The sequence below is a fragment of the Aethalodelphis obliquidens genome, unplaced genomic scaffold (genome assembly GCF_003676395.1).
Source record: "Aethalodelphis obliquidens isolate GAN/ISIS:26980383/991018 unplaced genomic scaffold, ASM367639v1 scaffold41, whole genome shotgun sequence".
Classification (NCBI taxonomy): Eukaryota; Metazoa; Chordata; class Mammalia; order Artiodactyla; family Delphinidae; genus Aethalodelphis; species Aethalodelphis obliquidens.
In genome coordinates, this window is record NW_020837985.1 from 16,801,454 (window position 1) to 16,819,620 (window position 18,167).

The window sequence follows — 18,167 nt, forward strand, 5'->3', positions numbered from 1 at the left end:
GCCCCGGTCGCCGCCGCGCGGCCGCCGCCCCCCGCGCCCGGGCCGCGGCCCCGCGTGGCTGTGAAGATGGCCTTCCGCAAGGCCTACTCCATCAAGGACAAGCTGCAGGCCATCGAGCGCGTCAAGGGCGGCGAGCGGCAGGCCAGCGTGTGCCGCGACTTCGGCGTGCCCGGCGGCACGCTGCGCGGCTGGCTCAAGGACGAGCCCAAGCTGCGCTGGTTCCTGGAGCAGCTGGGCGGCGAGGTGGGCACGCAGCGCAAGAAGATGCGGCTAGCCAACGAGGAGGAGATCGACCGCGCCGTCTACTCGTGGTTCCTGGCGCTGCGCCAGCACGGCGTGCCGCTGTCGGGGCCGCTCATCCAAGCGCAGGCCGAGGCCTTCGCGCGCCAGATCTACGGGCCCGAGTGCACCTTCAAGGCCAGCCACGGCTGGTTCTGGCGCTGGCAGAAGCGCCACGGCATCTCCAGCCAGCGCATCTACGGCGAGGCCGAGCCCCCAGCCGCCGGCCCCGCGCCCGGCCTGCCGGTCAAGCAGGAGCCCGCGCAGCTCACCCGCACCGGCCCCCTGCCCGACCGCGCCCTGAATTCCCCTGCCCCCGCCGAGGGCGGCTACGGCGACGAGCAGATCTACAACGCCAACGTCACCGGCCTCTACTGGAAGCTGCTTCCGGAGCAGGCCGCGCCCCTGGGCGCGGGGGGCTGTGGCCGTCGCTGGCGGGGCGACCGGGTGACGGTGCTGCTGGCCGCCAACCTGACCGGCAGCCACAAGCTGAAGCCGCTGGTCATCGGGCAGTTGCCGGACCCACCCAGCCTGCGCCACCACAACCAGGACAAGTTCCCCGCCTCCTACCGCTACAGCCCCGACGCCTGGCTCAGCCGCCCGCTGCTGCGCGGCTGGTTCTTCGAGGAGTTCGTCCCGGGCGTCAGGCGCTACCTGCGCCGCAGCTGCCTGCAGCAGAAGGCTGTGCTGCTGGTCGCCCACCCGCCCTGCCCCAGCCCTGCGGCCAGGATGCCCACGCTGGAGGAGAGCGAGGAGACCCCCAGGAGGTGCCGGCCTGAGCCCCTGGGCCCTCCGGAGGAGCTGCAGACCCCCGACGGGGCGGTGCGGGTGCTGTTCCTGTCCAAGGGCAGCAGCCGGGCACACATCCCGGCCCCACTGGAGCAGGGGGTGGTGGCCGCCTTCAAGCAGCTGTACAAGCGGGAGCTGCTGCGGCTGGCCGTGTCCTGCGCCGGGGGGTCCCCGCTGGACTTCATGCGCAGCTTCATGCTCAAGGACATGCTCTACCTGGCCGGCCTCTCCTGGGACCTGGTGCAGGCAGGCAGCATCGAGCGCTGCTGGCTGCTGGGCTTGCGGGCTGCCTTCGAGCCCCGGCCGGCGGAGGAGTGCGCTGGGCAGCCAGCTGGCCAGGCCGAGGAGGCCGCGGAGCGCAGCAGAGTGCTTAGCGACCTCACGCACCTGGCAGCCCTGGCCTACAAGCGGCTGGCGCCCGAGGAGGTGGCCGAGTGGCTGCACCTGGACGATGACGGGGGGCTGCCCGACGGCTGCAGAGAGGACCCAGGCCCCAGCCGGCCTACCGTGCTGGTCCCTGGGGCCCCTCCGCCCCCAGCCAGCTTGCCCTCTGTCGCGGCGGGAGGAGAGGAGGAGGAGGAGGCCGCCGTGCCCTCCGCTGGGGAGGCCGTGCGGGGCCTGGAGACAGCTCTGCGATGGCTGGAGAGCCGGGACCCCCGGGAGGTAGGGCCGCTGAAGCTGGTGCAGCTTCGCTCCCTGATCAGCATGGCCCGGAGGCTGGGGGGCATCGGGCCCTCTCCTGCAGTCCCTGATGATGGGGTGTGACCAGGCCAGTCCGAGCAGCCCCCAGTGGCCTTTCTCCTGCGGCACTTGGAGGGGATACACACAGCCTCCCCATCTCTCCTCCCCTCCCCTGGGGTGGCCTCCCCCCCTCGCTCGGGGTTGCAGGGATCCCAGCCCAGCCTGGCTCAGAGGAGCTCTGTTGGTGAAGGGCCGTCCCCTCCACTGGTGCCCGCGTTTCATGTGGGGACAGAACAGAGGCCGCGGGCGCCTGCTTCCCCTCCCTGGGCAGGCGCGCACGTGGGGTCTGCGGTCTTAGCCAGGTGCCCTCTCGTGCAGGCCTGGCACACACACCACAGCACTTATCAGAGAGCAGGTGGCTGTGCTCCCACCCTGGCCCCTGTGGGGCTGAGGCCTCCAGCCATGTTCCTGTCCACACCGCCCAGCACTTGTACCGGACGAGGGCCCGGCGCTCCCATCCCTCCCGACCACAGCCATGCGGTCGGTCGTCTCAATGGGAAGCACACCACTCGTTTTGTTTTTAGCGCGTTAAGTCTGTCTTTAACAGATACGCTTCAGGGACCCGGGGTGGAGGGCTCCGTGGGCTGGAAGGGAGGATGGTGCCCGGCACGCGGGGCCTCCCAAGGTTCTGGGTGCAGCGAGGGCTGTAGGTTTCTGTTCCACTCGGATTATTAACTTTCCTTAAGAAAACATCCTGAACAGCTCTCTTGTTCCGTGGGGTTGGCGAGCACTAGACCTGGGCCCTGGTGACAGACCAGTGGCCGGGCCAGCGCCCTGTGCCCCCACCAGCCACAGGCCACTTTGTCCAGCCCCAGAGCCCAGAGCCATCCTGTTTCCCCGGAGCAGCCCTGGGGCACTGACGGCCATGCCAGGACAACCCTCAGTGCCTTAGCTCCCCTCCAAGGCTCCCCTGCCCAGCCTGCCCTCAGGTTTCTCTCCCGCGCCTGGCGCTGCCCAAGGCGTGGCTGAGGGGCTGCTTCCCATGGCCCCATCAACTGGGCTCCTAGATGGCACCGTTTGTAAGGAGAAGGTAAGGGCTCTGTAACTGTCCAGCTTTGGATTCAGGATCCTGCTGGTGGCCTGAGGCCGAGAGATACCCACCCGGCCTCCCAGAGGCTGCCCTGCACGGATACCCAGAGCTCTTGTGAGGGGCAGTGGGGCCGGATTTGAGGTGCTGCCTGCCTCAGCGCTCTGCCCTCATCCTCACCTGCCCCATCCTCCTGGTGGTCTGAGACTGCAGAGGCCACAGACAGGTGCTGTGTTTGTGGGACGGGAGGGCTGTGCACGGCGGTAGGACGGCTGGGCACCCCCAGAGCAAGGACATAAACTGTTCCTTGGAACCACCCCCAGTCAAAAAAAAAACCCCCCCCCCCCCCAAAAAAAACACCACATATGTATGTGTATGTCAAATCTGAAAGCTGAGGGACAGTATGTAGGATTTGGAAACAAGAGAAGGGAGGCTTGGCTAGCCAGGCCCAGGCAGCAGCCTCCAGCCGCAACTGCTGGGGCCCACCTGGCACCTCCACTTCCCTCTGTGTCAAGCCTGCACACCTGCAGGAGCCTCTGGCGGTCTACGCTGGCCCTGGGTCTAACCAAGCAGCTGCCCGGGGCGTCAGGATGTCTCGCATGTTACACCGCCTGCCTCTCCAGCTGGTGGCGACCCGGGGACCCAGGCCGGGAGCTCCTGGTCACGATGGCCAGCAGGTCCTCTGCCCTGCCCGCCTATAGGGTCCTGTGGAGAGACAGACCTCAGAGCCCAGGTGGGCACCGGGCAAGGGTGGCCTCTGGTAGCATCATCAGCACTGCTTCTCTTGCCAAGTATCCTGTCTCAGCCTTTAATCCTCTTGTACCCCGGAGCCTGGGCAGGGGGACTGCAGTTGGTATTGAGAACCGGCTAGCAGGACAGGACCTCCCACCTCCTCTCATGTGGCTCCAGCCTCGTCCCCTCTGGAGAACCAAGGCTGCACCCCAGGAGGTGGCTCTGCCTGGTCTCCAAGGCCCTGGATGGGCAGCGTGGAAACGAGGCACAGCGCGGGCTGGCCTGGGGCCTTGAAGAGTTAGGGGGCCCATCAAGGGTGGGTCTGGGAGCCGCTTCACTTTGCTGGGCTGGGGACTACCTCGCCCAAGGACCTCCAAAGGTGTCCTCTCTAGAATGGGGGCACTGGTGCCACCGGGCCCTGCACATGAAGAGGGTGGCTCTGGCCCCAAACGCAGCCCCAGCAATGATCCTTGTGACCCCGGGCCCCATCGCAGCTCTGGCACGAGGTCACCCACTGTGAACCACAGGGCAGAGTCTTCCCGTGGGAGACGCCAGCTTTTCTCTGCAGAATGGGTGAAATGGCCTCACTGCCGACACCTGCTGGGCCCGGGGCATCTAAGCCGCTCCCCGGTTTGTGCTGAGGGTAAGGCGGTTGATGGCAGAGGGAGGGGTCTTAGTTGCTGCCTGAACTCCTTCAGCAGCCCTACCTGCAGAGTGCTGGGCACCATGCTGGAGACTGGGTTTCTTGCCCTCAAGGATTACACATCTCTTGTGAGGGTGTGGGACCCCTGTGGCCTGGGAGGTGCTCAGGGACACAGCCACCATGCTCTCCCCATCCTGTTCACAGCCCTCTGACAAATCCTCAAGGCGGTAAAGATCACTGATTCCAAAAAGCAGCCCCTGGTCAGTCACTGTCAGGGCTGGCCCCATGGGCTTGGTGGTAGGCACAGCGGGAAAGCACTGCGGGTGTGGAAAGGGGAGCTTGCGGCTTCTGCTGAAGCCAGCCCAGCTGGGGGCTGGGAGGACAAGACCAGGCTGCAGCATCAGAGGGAACCCATGTGAGGCCAAGCTTGCCCGAGGGGCCTCACGCTTGGGAATGAGCCCCCAGGTGACAGCTGGACCGAAGCTGGAGCACGGGAGCGCGGGGTGAGAGGAATGGGGCACCCTCCAGCAGGGGCTCGGGCCTCCTGGGACCCCCAGCCTGCTGGCCCAAGAGCCCTGGGGGCAAGGGTGCTTGCCCTGTCGAGGGACCCTTTCACAGCCAACCTCACTGACAGCAGAGGTCGCCGGCCAGATAGGCCCAGCACGCTTTCTAATAAAGGCTGGATGCGCCAGCGTCACGTGATCCCTGTTCTAGTCTTATTTTGTAACTGTCTAGTGCTTGGATCCAGAACACCTGATTTGAAAAAGTGGGGAGGGTACAGGAAAGGGACAACATAGATGAAAAAAGTTCACATCCAGCAGCTTCTGAGAAAAGTAATTTTAGCTTCGCAGTATAAGGTGAAGGGACTTGGCCGGCCAGTGACTGGGCTGCAACCCTGCCCGCCCCCGCCCCAAGCTGCCGTTCTTGGGTCAGGCCCTCTTCAACTGGCATTTCCTGTCACGGGCCATCACCAGCTGGGCTCACCGGGCACCTCACATTCAGGAGGTGACCGCCTAAGGGCAGGGCTGGGCAGAGGTGCATCTTCCACTCCCCAAGCCGAGCCCTGCCTGGTCCTCAGGGATTCTGTTGGAAGATACGTAGCAGGGACCCATGGACGTACAGCTGAGGGTGAGGTTGGAGGCCTGGGCGGGGGCAGGGGGAGCCTACCCTTGCAGAGCTCTCGTGTGATGGGAAGCCCTGTGCCCAGACCACCTACACCCACAGCTCTGAGTCTGGGCCAGTATCCTGGGCCTTGCCTGAGACGTGCTTCCAGGCACTTGGCATTGGGTTTGACCAGCCTCCAGTTAAATATTGCTTGCTCCGTGCTAGAGGACAGCCGCGGTTCAAAAGTGAAAGAAAAGGCGCCGAAATGGACTCAGGCTGAGCCTTCTAGCAGGTGGAAGGGCCAGGGTCAGACGGACAGTCGCTGGCTGAGGGCCAGCCGCCCATGAAGGCTGGAGTGGTGGGGGCTCAGCGCTGTGCGGGCAGTGAGGGGCAGGCTGCCGTGTAAGCCCTGTTCACAGCCCGGGGATCACTTTGCCGTGAGCCTCACAGCTGGCGGGTGGAAGGAAGGGGCTCCAGCACTAGGGCCCATGTGGGGTGGGGAGGCCCCTGTGAGCCTTGGGCTGCAGGTAGTCTGCCCCGCACCCAGAGGCGCCTCGTCCTTGCTTAGGGCCCTAAGTTGCTGGCTTTCCTGGTCTGTTGGTCCTTTCACAGACATGCTAAGAACCAAATCCTGCAGTCAGAGGCCAGGCCGTGGGACCCTCCAGGACCCTTGACCCAAGGAAGGGTCATCAGGACCAGCTCCACCTGCCGCTGGCCGCGAGCTCAGGGTCTGGAGAGGGGCCCACAGCCCGCTGTGATCCCCGCTGGCCAGGACCTGTTCTCCACCCAGCCTCCCACACCTCAAGCAGCTCCCCCACTGGCCTGCAGGCTGGAGAGAACCCGAGTCCTCGGGAAGGGGCTGGGGGGTGGCCACGGCCTGCACCCAGTGCCTGCGCCCTACTTCCTGCTGAGTTCCCGGGCCCGGCAGGTGGCAGCCTCCACGGCGCTCATGGCCGCCGCCCGCAGCGCGCCCTGCTCCAGCGCGTGGAGCCCATAGATAGTGGTGCCGCCGGGCGTGCACACGTCAGTCCGCAGCTGAGCCGGGTGCTGCCCCTTCTGCAGAAGCATCTTGGCCGTGCCCTGGGGAAAGTGGCATTGGGGTGACTCGGGGGAGGCCAGCAGCCCCTCCTCGGCTCAGCCCCACCCCCACCCCCGCCGCCCCGTCTCAGCCCAGGCTGCTCAGGCCTGCCCTCTCCCTTCCCACAGCTCCCAGGAGGCTTGCTGCCCCCTCCCCTTCCACACGCTCCCCCAGGACCGGGCAGCAGGGTCTCACCAGCAGGGTCTGGGCGGCAATGCGGTGGGCCAGGCCACTGGGCATGCCCATCTTGATGGCTCCTTCGGCCAAGGCCTCCGAGAAGGCACACACCTGTAGCAGCGGGGGGCGGGGACAAAGCCAGCACTCCCTTGGACACAGAACCCAGCCTGGAAAAGGCTGGGGACCCTCAGGAACAAGGTCCTGCACACCAGCCACCAGAGCCGAGGCCAGAGCCCAGGGGTCTGCCAAGGGGCCGGCCTCAAAGGCCCAGGAAGGCACAGATAACAGGGGGTGGGTGGCGCACACGGGGAGCTGCGGACCCAGCCGGGGAGCCATGGGGCCAGGGGCTGTCGGGGGGGCTCCACAAGGCCCCACCTTGCCGAGGGAGGGCCGGCCTGTGAGGGCAGGGGTTGGGGTGCGGGGACCAGACGACACTCACAAAGGCCACACCGCTGCCGCTGAGGCCAGTGTGGACGTCCACCTGGGCCTCGGGCACCTCCTCGCACTGCCCGCAGGCCTCCAGCAGGGTCCGCAGGAGCCCGGCCTCGCCACTGCCAGCATGGCGGCCCCGTGCCATCACCATGGCCCCCTCCTGGACCACGCAGGGCAGGTTGGGCGAGACCCGCAGCACTCGCGCCATCGGGGGCAGCAGCTGGCGGGAGAGAGGCTGCGATCAGGGCGGCTGTGGGATCAGGCTGCCGGGCAGGCACACGCCGGGCCAGAGCAGGCTCCCCGCTACTTCCCGGGCGTGGCGCCCTAACCCCAGGTGGGAGGAGCCCTAACCCCAGCCCCCTAGCCACCTGGCCGCCTGTGCAGGCCAGCTGAGAGGCTGTCTGTCCCCCAACCCACCCATCCTGGTTTCTGGAAGGGCTGGACCCAGGCTGCAGCCGGGCTGGGATGGCAGGGGTGGGAGGCCAGCAGAGCCCACCCTGGGGTCAGAGCCTCAGCCCCCACTGCACCCCGACAGGCCACTCACCTCCTCCAGGGTGCTCAGGGAGACCCCAGCAGCCACAGACACCAAGATGTGCTCAGCGGTGACCACAGGAGCCACCTCCACCAGGACAGCCGGCAGGATGTGGGGCTTGGTGGCAAAGAAGACGAGCGAGCAGCTCTGCAGCACCTCCCGGTTGGAGTGGCTGGTCTGGCAGCCCAGGGCCTGCAGCAGGGTTGCCGGGACCAGGCCCACGTCAGCGGGCATCCTCCCAGACCACGGCCCTCCCTGCCGGAGCCCACCCTGCAATCCCACGGGCCCCCCATTGCAAACGGCCCTAAACTAATGCCCATGACGCGCCCAGACCACCCGTTCTCGCTCAGGATCCAACCTCAGATGGCCCTGGTGTCAGCACCTCCTCGAGCCCTCTGATCCCAGTGAGTGCCCGTGACATTCCCGCCCGTCCAGCATGCACACGCACACGCACACGCACACCCCTTTACCCCACCCGGGCCCCCCACAACCTTGACTTTCCTTCTGGCCTTTGACCTCCCCTTCCCCAGCCCAGCCCGGCCCGTCTCAAAACTTTAGCTAAGTAAGCAGCACTTCCCTGGCCCCAAGGAGCCAAGAGCCATCTGAGCCCTGGGAAGCCTCCACTCAGAGGAGCTGCCCGGCTCACCCGGAAGCGGCAGAGGTTCCTGTCCGTCGGTGCGCTGGCCAGCACGTGCTGAGCTTCCACTTTTCCTGGAAGGAAAGGCAAAGGCGGGTAGGGGGTGTCAGTGAGGATGTGGCGCGGGGAGAAGCCAGCCTGGCAGGCCCCTTACAGCAGGTCTCAGCCACACCTGGGCCACGCGGAGCCTCTCCAAGAAGCCAGGTGCTTGGCGGGGCCGCTCCACTCGGCTGGGACCAGGCAACCAGCTTCACTTGATTCTACTCAGCAGTCATCGCTGCCCACCTGCTGCTGCTGCTGAGGCCAGACGCCCTGCCGGACACAGGGGCCGGGAGCTTGCCTTGTCTCGTGAGGACACAGATCCCAGGGACCCCTGCCTCCGGGAACGGTTAGGCTGGGGAGGAGGCATGGTGGGTAGGGAGGCTGGGGTGGGGGATGAGCTTCCTCCGGAGGGGGGTGCATCTGTACGGGGACATCCAAGCAGAGGCTCAGTGCCCGTTTGGTAGAAATCCTCTACAGATCAGATTTCTGTAAAGTCTAGCAGGAAGGCAGAAGTGCACCCCAGGGCCTCAAGAGACGGTGGCAGCACCGTGAGACTCCGTGCAGCAGGGGAGGCAGGTGATACTCCAGGTTTTACAGGTTTAAAACACCTGAGACTTGCAGTAAACTGTTTTCTGATGATTTTGACCTTTCTAGACCTTGACATATGGCTGAAGGCAGAAAACCAGTCCATATCTACATATAAAGGTTTCTAAATACTGTGGAACCTCCATCCCTGCTATAAGTGGTGCTCGACCGAGGATGATTTTGCCCCCCCCCCCCGGGGACACTGACAGTGTCTGGAGACATTTTGGCTGTCACAACTGGGGGTGTCACTAACACCTAGTGGGGAGAAGCCAGGCAAGGGGCTAAAGAGCCTACAATGTGAAGAATGGAGAATGATGTGGCCCCAAATGTGCACAGTGCCGGACACCAGGGGTGCAGCCGGCGAACAAACAGAAAGAAGAGTCGGAGGCTCAGAGCGGTCAGGCAGCTCGACCGAGGCACGAGGTTAGGACGTCGGCAGGAGATCCCGCGCTCTAAGCTAGGGCTGTCCAAGAGAAGTATCGCTCGAGCCACACACGTAACTTCCCATTTTCTAGTAGTCTTATTAAACAAGTAGGAAGAAACGGGTGAATTGTAGTACATTTTATTTAACTCAAGGCAGCCAAAATGTCACCCTTCCAACACCTAATCAATATTAAAAGTTACTAAGATACGTTATTTTTTGTTTGGATGATAAATCTTCCAAATTCGGCGTATATTTTATTCTGTGCACTCACAGCACATCTCAACTCGGACGTGGGGACGGCCGGCGCTGAGCCTCTCCACATCCCCTCCAGCCGCGCTCCCAGAGGAAGCAGAGACCGGAGGCACAGGGTCCGCGCGCGGCCCTGGCCCACGCCCGCCGGCCAGCCCCACCCTGGGGCCCCTGCGCGGAGGGCCCCGTGCTGCCCGGGGCTCCGCGGGGCAGGTGAGCTACGGAGAGGTAAGCCCGTCCCTCCCAAACAGGCCGGTGTCGGACGCCCTCTAGCCCGCGGGCCCGGGACCCCACGCGCCCCACCTGCTTGGATGAGGCCCTGCGCGATGGCCTCCGCCATGCGGCCGGCGCCCACGAAGCCCACGCGCCTCGGGCCAGACTCCGCCGCAACCGCCGCCGCCATCTCGCCACCGCCCCGCGCCGCGCCCCGCCCGCGCCCTCAGCGCCGCCAATGGGCTACACCGCCCAGCACCTGCCCTCGTCCATTGGCTGCCGAGACCTCACGCTCCGCCCCCTCCCGCGGGCTCCACGCTCTATCGATCGCTAGCAATTGGGCTCACCCCTTCGCAGCTCATTGGCCGGAGAGATGTAGGGCGAGGAGGGGTGGGCCGCGGCGCGGGGCGCCGGGCGGGCGGCCACGATACTGTGTTGGCTTCTGTCCCGATGTGTGAAATTTCCCAAAGGGCAACTTGAGCTGCTCACTTAAAGGCGAAGGGCAGGAAAGGGTGGGGGCTCCCCTGGTCTTGTCCCAGAGGTGGGCGCCTCAGGCCGCTCGGAGCCTGCCAGTGGACCTGGGTGTGGCGGACAGGGTGGCCTGGTCAGGGCCTGTGGTCAGCTCTTCCCCAAGCCGCAGTGGGTCTGGGTGACAGCATAAAATTGGCACAGCCAGTGAAACGTGGGAGCAGGGGTCTGCTTTTCTGTTAAAGGAGGTCCTCAGGCCAGCCTGGATTCTGGTTTCTGAGGGCCTCTCAGGGAGCTGCAGGGGAGACCTTCATGAGGCCTAGGTCCCCAGCGGAGACCTGGCCCCTCTTGCTGGTTCTGTGGGAGATGGAGTGCTTCGCCAGGGCCAGGGCCCACCTTAGAGACTGAGAGGGGGAGGGTGGGTGTGGGTGTGGGCTGTGCTTGTAATTTTTGATTGACATGGGAAAAACAAGGTTGAAGAACTAAGATTGCAGTTTTTAAGACTGAATTTTAAAGATGTTATTTTCTTTAAACTCTACTTTGACACGTTCAGAGCTCTTCAACAATGAGATCCCTTCATTCCTTCAACGCTGCCCCTTCAGCGTGGGGGCCCTGCTCTGGGCTGGGAACGAAGGGCACACAGCAGTGGAGTGCACAAACCCCCACCCCGCAGACTTGCATTCTGGCTGGAGAGACAGCCCCTCTACGATAAACACACACCCCATAACCCAAGGGACAAGTCAGGACACACAACCACTACTTGAGGCCAGGCACGTCCAGGCCTCTCTGCCCGGCGCAGGGCCTCCTTCCCCCCATTCTCACTTGGCTGATCCGAGCTCCCACTCAGGGACCACCCCTCCCCCTCTCCCTGAACGCCCACAGGGGCAGACCCTTCAGATTCACAAAGGGCTGGCACCCAGGAGATACAGCATGAAGGGCTGACCAGGTCCTGGAGCTCCAAGCCCTGGGGGGTGGGGGAGGGGAGGTGTTGTTTCCAGAGAAGCACGCAGGTGGGGTGGGCCTCAGTCAGCAGAGACCTAAGAGGTGGGGAGGCACTGATGTGAGAGGGGCAGGACTGGCCCCTGGAGAGGCCCGTGGGCCGGGGTGGTGGTAACAAACGCAGTGAGGGATCACCTGGACACGGGACGGAGGGTGGGGCTTGCGTGGCTGGCACAGGGAAGGCAGCCCATAGCGCCTGAATGAACAAAGCAAGTAAGGAACGTGGCAGGCACACCTGGGGCCAGAAGAGAGCTGGGAGTCACTGGTGTGAAGACAGCAAAGGGTACCCCAGGGGAGGTGGGCCCCGGAGCCAGGGAAGGTGCCTGGGTCCTGGGGGAAGCACACCCGGCACTGACTGGCTAGGCGGGGGCCGGTGGGCCAACCGGTCCAGACTTTCCTGTTGAGGATGGGAGGCCTGTGCCGCTCACCGCCGTGCCCACCAGGCCCACTCTTGCGTGACACCTATTGCTGCCCATGGGAGAAGGGCAGGCCAAGCCCCAGCACCCAAGCTGCTACCTGAGGGCTAGGGAGATGAGGGGCCAGGCCTGACCTGGCCAATCGCCACTGCTCTCCTCAGATCCATCTGTGTGCCTGCTCAGCCTGTCCAAATCCAGACCCAGCCTCTTTCCCCAAAGTCCTGGGGATGGGGGGGGTGGTAAGCCCGGGGAGTGCAGGTTACCCAGGCCTGCACCTGGCTGTGCGTGGAGAGGCTCGGCTCTCCCTGCAGCCAGTGGGGACTGCCGCAGGTGCCTGCCCTTTGTCCCCGCCGGCTGACAGTCCAGCCTCTCCTGCCACCTGCCCACACACCCACCTCTCCGTGTCTCCGGCCACTGCTGCCCTTCTACCCCAGGGACAGTTGGCCACCATGGCCCAGCAGCTCTTGGGGGCTGGCCAGGCTCAGGAGGCAGTGCTGGGGTGGGGGATATGGGGGGCTGATACAGAGCTGCCGGGGCCAGGCCTGTGGAAACGCACTTTATTGGCTCCCAGGGATCAGAAGTGTACATGCTCTGCGACTGGCGTCGGGGAGCAGGGTGCTGGGCCTGGCCAGGCCTTGGCTTCCCTGAGGACGGTGTGAACGGTGGCCTCACCGGAGAGTCAGCCAGGTCTGCCCCGGCAGAGGGCGTGGGGCAGGGGCCGGCCGCCACGAGGGCAGTGCCCTCAGCCCCGGCAGGTTCTGAGTGGCTGCCGCTGGGCTCTGCTGGCTGAGCGCCGGGGAGAGGGCGGCACCCGCTCCCGCCGCACACTTCACTTCCGGGCCTGCTCGTAGTTGTCAGTGAACCAGGCACAGGTCTCCTGCACGGCTGCAGAGGCGGGCGGGTGAGGCCCAGGGACGTAGGGCAGTCACCCCGTGTCCTGCCTCCACGGTGAGGGTGTGGAGGCCAAAGCTGCAGGGCGTCCACCCCCAACTGGCAGTAGGGAAGCTGAGGCCTGGGGAGGGGCCGGGCGGTCCTGAGGGATGGGGTGGGAGGGCTCACCCTGCTTGAAGGGCGTGAACCGGAAGTCGGGCAGGTAGGCCCGCAGCTTGCCATTACTCGCCGTCTTCTTAAACTGCCCATCCGACTTGGTTGTATCAAACTAGGCACCTGGTCAAGGGCACAGCAGAAGGGGCAGCCCACCCTTCCACCAGCCTGCCCTTGAAGCTTGTCTAGCCTTCCCAGGGGGAGCCTCCAGGAGAAAGCAGCAGACACCCTCCCCCCCGGCTGCCAGGGTGAGTGCCATGGGTGCGTCACACCCACGGCCTCCTGCAGGGAGGCCCACGGTCTCCTGCCTAGAACGAAAGGATACGGTGACCTCCCCATGGAAGTCCATGGCCTCCACCACGGCCTCAGCCACCTCCTGGATGGACACCTCATCCTCCTCACCCACTGTGGGGACCGAGGGGCCAGTGGCCAGGTCAGGCCTCCTCTGCCTGGACCCGCTGCCGCCCAGCCCCACAGACGTTCCCGCTGCCCTGCTCAGCGGCTCTCAGGACAGACGGGTGTCCTGCCCCACTGCAATGGGGGTGGGACTGCAGGGCACCCACCTGACAGGATGATGGGCTCCACCTCATCGTACTCCCGCAGGACCCAGATAAAGAGCCGGGCCAGGTCCTGGAGGTCAGACAGCCAGGGTCAAAGGCCACAAATTACGGCCAAACGGGCCCAGGTCACCTCTCCCAAGTGATCCTGCTTGGCGGGGTGCAGCCCAGGCTTGGCTGGGGCCCGGGGTACCCCCTTTGGGCAGTGCTTGGCCAGCTCAGCCCCAAGTCCTTTCTCCTGATGAGCTCAGAGCTGTACCCAGCAACGTCCCTGGGGAATGGAACGTACACGGACCCAGCAAGAACCAGTGACTGCTCCCCTGGGGGCTCAGCCTGGACACCCGGCCCTTCCTAGGCTCCCTCATGCCTCCCCACAGCCAGCACGGCAGCTCCAGGAGACGTTCTGGGGAACAGCTGTGCCCCTCGCGGCACCAACCAGTGAGTAGATGAACTGCCTCCGAGGCCTCCCTGTGCCCCACACTGTCAAGGCTGAGCCGCGACCTGCAGGGTGGGGAGGGCAGGGGTCAGAGGGGACGTGCCAGCACCGCCCCTCCTCCCCGCTGTGCCCCAGGGGCCCCATCAAGCAAGCACACAGCTGTGCCATGGGTGGCGGTCACTCACTCTTGGCCAGATGCACCTTGTGGATGAGGCCAGGCAGCACGTGGCCATCCTCGATGCTGAAGTTGTCATGGGGCCCGAAGACATTGGTGGGGATGACAGCGGTGAAGGTGCAGCCGTGCTGCTGGAAGTAGGCCCTGCGGGGCACAGCATCCCCTCTGGCCCTCATCCTCGGATCACGGGCGAGCCCCACCCCAGCCGAGGCTAGCAAGGAGGGGAGCCGAGATCTGAGCGCCCTGCCAGGGCGGCCCCCTGGGCCCACCCACCACAGGGCGTCTGGGGCCCCCTTCCCCGTTCTTGGCTGGCTTCAGCCTGGCACGCGCGGGAAGAGGACCTGTTCTGCACGTCGATCATCCTCTTGGCGTAAGAGTAGCCAAAATTGCTGCTGTGCGGGGGTCCGTTGTGAATCTGGGGGAGCAGAGGAGCCGCTGCTTCTCAGCCCTGCCCCCAGGCCAGGCCCCGCCCCAGCCCCGCCCCTCACCATGGTCTCATCGATAGGGTAGCTGGTCTTGTCGGGGAAGATGCAGGTAGACAGGCAGGAGACCACCTTTCGCGCCCCCACCTCGAAGGCCGAGTGCAGCACGTTGTCGTTGATGTGTATGTTTTTCCGCTGAGGGGGCAGGGCAGGGTTCAGGCCCCAGGCAGGATGCCAGCCCTTACCTGCCCCTCCAGGGACAGAAGTGCGGACACACCTGGCAGGCAGTACCTGGGCCAGCGGTTCTACCAGCTCCCAGGACCCACTGTCCAGAAACCATGGCCCCCTCCCAGCCTGTTAGTCCCACCCCCAGGGCTGTAGGAGGGTCCAGGCCTGCCTACTCTGAGGCTGGGGGCGGGCCCTGAGGAGAGGGCCACACCCCTAAGCTCAGGGCTGAGCCTGCCCACAGGGGCTGCTGCGGGCTAGGCAGGTGAGGTGCGAGCCAGGAGCCCAGGGGGCTCCACTCCCGCACCCCCAGGAGCTCACCCTGCTCTACTGCTCAGTAGCAGTGAAGCCTTGGCTGGCCACACCCCTCCTCCAGCCCCTTCCGGGGACTTCAGCTGGCCAGGGCATTTGGGTGGTCTGGGGAGAGGTGGTGGCCGGGCAGCCTGCTGCGAAGGCTGTCACTGAGACGAGGAGGGCCCTGTGGCGACAGGGGCCCCCAGGGAAAATCTGGTCTAAGCTTCTGCCATCCCAGGCCCGATGCAGGGCCAAACCAGGCCAAGGCCAATTTTAGAGATGATGGGCCAGCCCTCAGAGGCCCAGCCAGGCAGGGGCAGGGCTGTGGGCGAGCCCAGCTCTCCTCCTGCCCCTGCCCCACACGTGCAACCCCTCAGGGCACATGCTGCAGGCCCAGAGCCCAGCTCACGCACCTCTGCACCCCTGAGCGCACTGTGGGCCTGGCTCAGTGCAGCTGGACCTCCTGGAACCAGGAGGGTCCGAAGGCCCAGGGGGCAGGAACCAGCCGGGGGTCACAAGGCAAACACTGGCTTGTCTCAGCTCCTCCAACCCCCAGGTTAGCTCTGAGGCTTTTCCTATTCGGCCAAATGCCCCCAGGCCCACCTGCGTGCCCCTCTACCTACGAATCAAGTGTGGGTCACTGGGGGCCCCTCAGGGACTTCCCTGGGCCGGAACAGGAGCTTGGGAAGTTGGCCAGGAAGTTCCCAGAATCCGGGGTCCTGGCTCCCAGTGCTCACTGGGGCCCCCTCACTTACCCAGAAGTCCAAATTGTATTTGATATTCCGGAACAGGCCCCCCACCATTGCAGCAAGATGGATGACATGTGTGGGCCGGACTTTTTCAAACAGCGCTCGGGTCTGTGCAGCATCCCTGAGGGGGAGCCGGGCCATCAGGGGCTGCTTGGAGGCCCAAGGGAACTAGCACCCTGGCTGAAAGCACTGGGGGCAGGAGGCAGGCGGGGCCGAAGGTGGGAGGGTCAGGCCCTGGCTGGCATGAGGGTGTGGGCTTCCAGGAAGAGATGGGAGGAAGTTTGCCCAGAAGCAAAACTGCACACACCCAGGCCAGGCCAGCCACCTGGCAGGGACGGGCCTGACCTGAGGCTACCAGGCCCAGGAACAGGCCTGGCCCGGAGCTCTCAGTCTGGAGAGGGCATGGTGGGGCTGCTCCAGGGATGAGCCCACTCACGTAAGATCAGCATCCTTGGAAGAAACAAACACCCAGTCCTCTCCGGGCAGCCTGGCCCCATCTGCTACCACCTTCTGGATGGCTCTGCCCACCAGCCCAGAGCCCCCAGTCACTAGGATCCGCATGGACCCCTGGGGCTCACCCATGTTGGCTGCACCTGCAGGGCCAAATGGTGTGAGGCTGAGGCCATCCCGCTCCCCCGCAACAGAACCCCACTCCCCTGAGATGCCCCAGCCTAGGGTCACTGCCCTTAGCACTGGGCCCCACTGTGATTTCCAAGGGCTGGCCTGGGGCAACGGGCACAGTATAAGGTCAGCAGCGCAGGGAGACTGCCCACTGGGGACCAGACAGACCCATCTAGCCTGAGTCATCCCCTCCTCTCAGCCCTGCTCCCCAGGAAGTCCTCTGTCTAGAGCTGCACAGGGGCCCTAGGACTACCACCCAGCTGGGAGAGCCAGGCTCTGCCCGGCAGGCCCAACCCTGACCCCCACTGGGCCAAGAAAGGCAACATTCAGCTCCCCTCTGTCTGACAAGAGGAGAGGCAGCCAACCTTGGGGCTGGGGGCTCCTGGCCCAGGTCGTTTGGGCTGCTCCCAGCCAAAGTCCATATGCTACAGACGGGGAAGGGGCGGCGCCTGTGTATGCAACCCGGTGCCCACCAGCGGCCAGCTGGTCCCAGCTAGCCTTCGAGAGCCTGGCTCCTTCTGGGCAGGTTGCGCTTCTGGCTAAGAAATGGACAGGCCTCGGGGCGCCACCACCTCTGAGGACCCTTCCTGGGGGCTGGAAATCTGCTCGGGCCGCTACAGGACGACTCTGACCCCGCTGCAGGGCCCCACGGGCAGCCCGGACAGGAGGGGACGCTGCCCAGAAATTCCGCTGCTCTCGAGAGCGCGCGCAGCGCGGCAGCAGGCCTTGGGGTAGACCCCACCACGGCCGGGCCCCTCCACGTCCCTCAGGCGCTTCCCACGCCCCCGGGTCCCCTTCCTGGCCCCACCTCCGAACCCACCGCATCTTGCAGCTGGGCCCCCTCCCACGCTTCCAGGCCCCTCCTACGCCCCCAGTTCCTGGTACCCCTCAGGCCCCTCTGGCTGTCACGGGGCACCCAAGGCCCAGGCCCCGGCTCGCCACACCACGCCCCCCGTCCCAGGGTCCCCTCGTGCCCCGCGCTGTCTCACCTGCGTCTTACCTGACCTGCCCGGAGAGCGGCTTCAGGCGCCGGCTGAGAGTCCTGCCACGCGTTGGGGTTAGGTGGCGGGAGCGGGATCAGGTCGGGCCCTCCCGCGGAACTCTGGGAAATGGAGTCCTGGCGGGGCGCCCCGGGCGTTGTTGGGAAATGGAGTCCGGAACCGCGCAGCAGCCTGGGAAATGTAGTTCTTCCGGCTCCTCCTCCCCTGGGCGGACCCCGACCCGCCCTTAACCCAGCCTGGCGCTGGGCGCGAGCCCTTGCTGCAGAGCGTGGGGGCGTGGGAGAGGAGGAGAGGCAGCGCGTCTCCGAAAGCCCGCAAGCTGTGGACCGAGGAGAGGCGGCAGAACCAAACACCGTTCTAAAAATGGAGAAGCTGCAACTCCTCAGTGCTTTCCTAGGGCAAACACTGCATTTGTGAGAAACAACTGCAACTCTGTTACTATATTCGGGACACTGAGGGGGCAGTATATAAAATATACTTTAATAAATACATTAAAAAGACAAACACGTTTCAGGAGATTATTAAAAGCAGGAGACCACTTAGCGGCCACTGCTGTAGTTCAGGTAATGAGGACTCAAAAGAAGTTTACTGCCTTAAGCAACATCGAGGTGGTAGGATTAACGGGACTCATGCTTCACCAGCCACGCAAGTCATGGGAGCAAGTTAGGAACGATGCCTGGTGTGACGGCTGGTGTTAGGTGTCAACTTGGCCAGGCTGTAGCACCCAGTGATTCAATCAAACACAAATCTAGGTGTTGCCAGTGAAGAGATTTTGTAGATGGTAACATCTTCAATCAGGTGACTTTAAGAAAACGAGACTTTCAGGCTTCCCTGGTGGCGCAGTGGTTGACAATCTTCCTGCTAATGCAGGGGACACGGGTTCGAGCCCTGGTCTGGGAGGATCCCACGTGCCGCGGAGCAGCTAGGCCCGTGAGCCACAACTACTGAGCCTGCACTCTAGAGCCCATGAGCCACAACTGCTGAGCCCACGTGCCACAACTACTGAAGCCCGTGCACCTAGAGCCCATGCTCTGCAACAGGAGAAGCCACCGCAATGAGAAGCCCGCGCACCACAA

The 18,167-nt window shown here is 64.7% G+C and overlaps 3 protein-coding genes across 4 annotated transcripts in view; 1 reads left to right on the plus strand and 2 right to left on the minus strand.

Moving 5' to 3' along the window:
- The window catches only part of TIGD5 (tigger transposable element derived 5), a 5,505-nt gene extending 592 nt beyond the window's left edge, over positions 1–4,913 (plus strand). The window contains exon 2 of the mRNA XM_027132067.1: positions 4–4,913. Coding sequence (XP_026987868.1) covers positions 4–1,833 — 1,830 coding nt within the window. The 3' untranslated portion in view covers positions 1,834–4,913. The remainder of the gene's footprint in view (positions 1–3) is intronic.
- Positions 4,914–5,033: 120 nt separating this feature from the next.
- Positions 5,034–9,906, minus strand: PYCR3 (pyrroline-5-carboxylate reductase 3). Its single transcript, XM_027132321.1, has 6 exons — positions 9,775–9,906; positions 8,181–8,245; positions 7,547–7,726; positions 7,010–7,222; positions 6,589–6,681; positions 5,034–6,395 (listed from the first exon to the last, which is right to left on the minus strand). Exons 1-6 carry the CDS (start codon positions 9,872–9,874, stop codon positions 6,213–6,215), a joined length of 834 nt encoding a protein of 277 aa, XP_026988122.1. The 5' UTR covers positions 9,875–9,906; the 3' UTR covers positions 5,034–6,212.
- A 2,202-nt stretch (positions 9,907–12,108) lies between these two features.
- GFUS (GDP-L-fucose synthase) lies at positions 12,109–17,976 on the minus strand. Of its 2 annotated transcripts, none has more exons than XM_027132311.1 (11): positions 17,080–17,976; positions 15,906–16,062; positions 15,476–15,590; positions 14,268–14,396; positions 14,121–14,194; positions 13,790–13,923; positions 13,605–13,669; positions 13,175–13,241; positions 12,937–13,016; positions 12,627–12,726; positions 12,109–12,452 (listed from the first exon to the last, which is right to left on the minus strand). In XM_027132311.1, exons 2-11 carry the CDS (start codon positions 16,049–16,051, stop codon positions 12,397–12,399), a joined length of 966 nt encoding a protein of 321 aa, XP_026988112.1. In that variant the 5' UTR covers positions 16,052–16,062; positions 17,080–17,976; the 3' UTR covers positions 12,109–12,396. The 2 variants fall into 2 exon arrangements, with proteins under 2 accessions (XP_026988112.1, XP_026988113.1); XM_027132312.1 differs by having other exon boundaries at positions 17,091–17,377.
- Positions 17,977–18,167: the final 191 nt, after the last annotated feature.